The following is a 2,767-nucleotide window of genomic DNA, read 5'->3' on the forward strand; positions in this document are numbered from 1 at the left end:
TGTGAGACAGCGCACAGAGCGCATTGGAGACACTGCCTTCTCCAGTCAGCTCATCTGGATCATCCTCACCACCTATGAATATGGATTATATGATTTATGAAAGCCTGTAAATAAAATCAGTGACAGCTCTCACAGAATCGTTACACTCCATATCCTCATTGTGAGTCCTAATCATGATGCAGGCAGAGTTCACCGTAACTACACTTCACTGAATAAATAGTGTGGCATGGCATGGCATGAGTGTCTCCCTGGCCTGACTGTTAGTTGTATAGATTGACATTGGGACCTATCATGCACATAAGTATAGGTTTTCTAGGCTCTTTCACCAAAATTGCTACATCAAGCTAAATCATGGCTGACATGGATGGAGAAGGTTGTAACACCCTTAACTAGACAGCAATTGTCTGCAGCCCATTGCCTAGTTCTATGGAGTGACAGAGGACAACCTGACCACAAAGCTACACCAGGTTAAGTGTCTGCTGGAAAGACAGAAAAACAGGCACATGTAGTGAATGCAGCTTCTCAGCTTCTCAATATTCCACCCGTGACACGAACGACAGATTAGCACCAAGTATGACATTTTCCTCCCAAAAAGAAAAATGACAGTCATGTCACATACCGTAATAGATGCATCTTGTGTTTAGAGTGCAGGGAGAAATTAAAACTCTCCTGGAGGAACATGGATGCTTTTCATCTTATTTAGGACATGAGTGGTCGTGCACTTCCGCCTTTCTGTTGTTGTTGTTCAAAATGAGTTGTACAGAAACACACACTGAAAAATAAGCCTTACTTTCCTCTTGGAAAAAAAGAAGTTTTTCACTGGGTTTCACACACACAATCGGCTCAACACATGGGAAAAAAACATTCTTGTGATTTTTTATTTTTTTTACTCTGTTCCACGCATGAAAAAAAAAAGATTTTAGAACTTAGAAAATGGAGCACCAGAAAAAAAATTCACTTGCCCCTAAGGGCTATTGTAGAGGGCAGAAGGAGGAGGGAGTGTCATCAACCAAATGCATAGAGAAGATGGCACGCAGCAATGCATCAAGTTCACCTGTGTGCTCACCCGAAACCACACAATCTCTCGGAGGTTGCCGTCTGTTTGGAAGTTGCACTTGACTGTTACTGTGTCTCCAATGACAACATGAGGAAGAGGCTCAATGGAAACAGTTAAATAACCTGCCAAAGAGAGAACATAGAAGATAATTGGAAATGACATTAATTTCCCCAGTATGGCCCTCTCAGTGAACTATGATGTTAATGTTTGTATGCATTTACAAAGCAATCCACCATGAAAGCATTACTGGACTTGATGAACTGCACTCAACAGCCTCACTGCTGTTAATGACCCTGTAGCCTGTAGCTTTGGTGGCCACTCAGCTTTTTTCAAAGCTGTGTTGATTTCAACTCCTATTTGACAAATATAAAGCTCACAATACACAGCCAAAGAGAGCATGGGAAATGAAAAAGAGAAAACAGAATTAAAGAAAAATAAAGGATCACAATATATGCAGTGGAGTGAACTGAAAATCTACAAAGTGCTTGGTTGAGAAAATATGTAGGAAAATCAAGAACAATGTCAATAAAACTTCCTCCATTGTTTTCTGTCCCACAACCACTTGTTTACCATACAGCAAGGCCATAATTATAATATATTTTGGTTGGAACATGTTCATCTTTATGTAACAATGAATATATTTGTGTTATGATTATGGCTGTAATTTATTAATTCCAAATCACCATTACATACAATGAAACAAGTGAAGATGCAGAGAAAAAAACAAAGCAATGTAATCGAGTACACTTTTAGACATTATCTTAACAATAAAGCGCATTCCAAGTGTTATTTTTAAAAATCTTAGAATGGCAGGCACTGAATTTTGTAATTTATGAATCTGGCAAATTGGGTCTTCCCAATCTCTCCCTATTTTGACTCTGTGTATATGGAAAAGACAACAATAATTTAAAAAAAAAAGTACAATCAATAATATCTAGGCTTGGTTAAAGGTGTTTGCTTGCTATCCATGACTGTAGCTAGCTACTATTAGCTCATGGCTCAGTTAACCATGGAGCCAGTTGCACTAGAGTTTGCCTGCTGTGATGACCACGCCTACTTTGTTTGTGATTACTTGGGTTTTTACTAGGAATGAGCCAAGTACTCAGCTGAAAAGAGTGTCATAAGAAAAGCATTAGCTGTGTCCACAACATCCTATGCAAACTACTCACAGACCTCTTGGGTGGCATCCTGGAAGGGTTTCCACCTGGGGACTGTATAGTTCTTCTGGGGGACTTTAACACTCACACGGGCAATGATGGAGAAACCTGGAGTGGGGTGATTGGGAGGCCCACCTGATCTGAACCTGAGTGGTGCTTTGTTATTGGACTTCTGTGCTAGTCAGGGATTGGCCATAAGGAACACTATGTTTGAGCATAAGATGCTTCATATGTTGACTTGGTACCAGGCCACCTTAAGCAAAAGGTTGATGTTCAACTTTGTGGTTGTGTTATCAGATCTGCAGCTGTATATCGTGGAAACTGATCACCAGCTCGTGGTGAGCTGGATCAGATGGTGGGGGAGACTGCCGGACAGACCTGGTAAACCCAAACAAGTAGTGGGGTAGTGCTCCAATTATCGGTGTGTCCCACTGGTCAGCCTCCCTGGGACAGTTCATTCCAGGGTGCTGGAAAGGAGGCTCTAACTGATTGTTGAACCTCGGATTCATGAGGAACAAAGCAAATCTGGTCCCTGTATAACCAAAGTGAGTTT

The 2,767-nt window shown here is 41.1% G+C and overlaps 1 protein-coding gene across 1 annotated transcript in view; it reads right to left on the reverse strand.

Annotated features, from left to right (window-relative positions):
• Positions 1–1,219, reverse strand: part of LOC140999734 (immunoglobulin superfamily member 21-like) — a 31,328-nt gene extending 30,109 nt beyond the window's left edge. Inside the window, exon 1 of the mRNA XM_073470253.1 lies at positions 1,067–1,219. Within this exon, the coding sequence (XP_073326354.1) occupies positions 1,067–1,219 (153 nt within the window). The remainder of the gene's footprint in view (positions 1–1,066) is intronic.
• Between the last annotated feature and the right edge of the window lie 1,548 nt (positions 1,220–2,767).

Source organism: Pagrus major, chromosome 7, assembly GCF_040436345.1.
Source record: "Pagrus major chromosome 7, Pma_NU_1.0".
NCBI classification, from domain to species: Eukaryota; Metazoa; Chordata; class Actinopteri; order Spariformes; family Sparidae; genus Pagrus; species Pagrus major.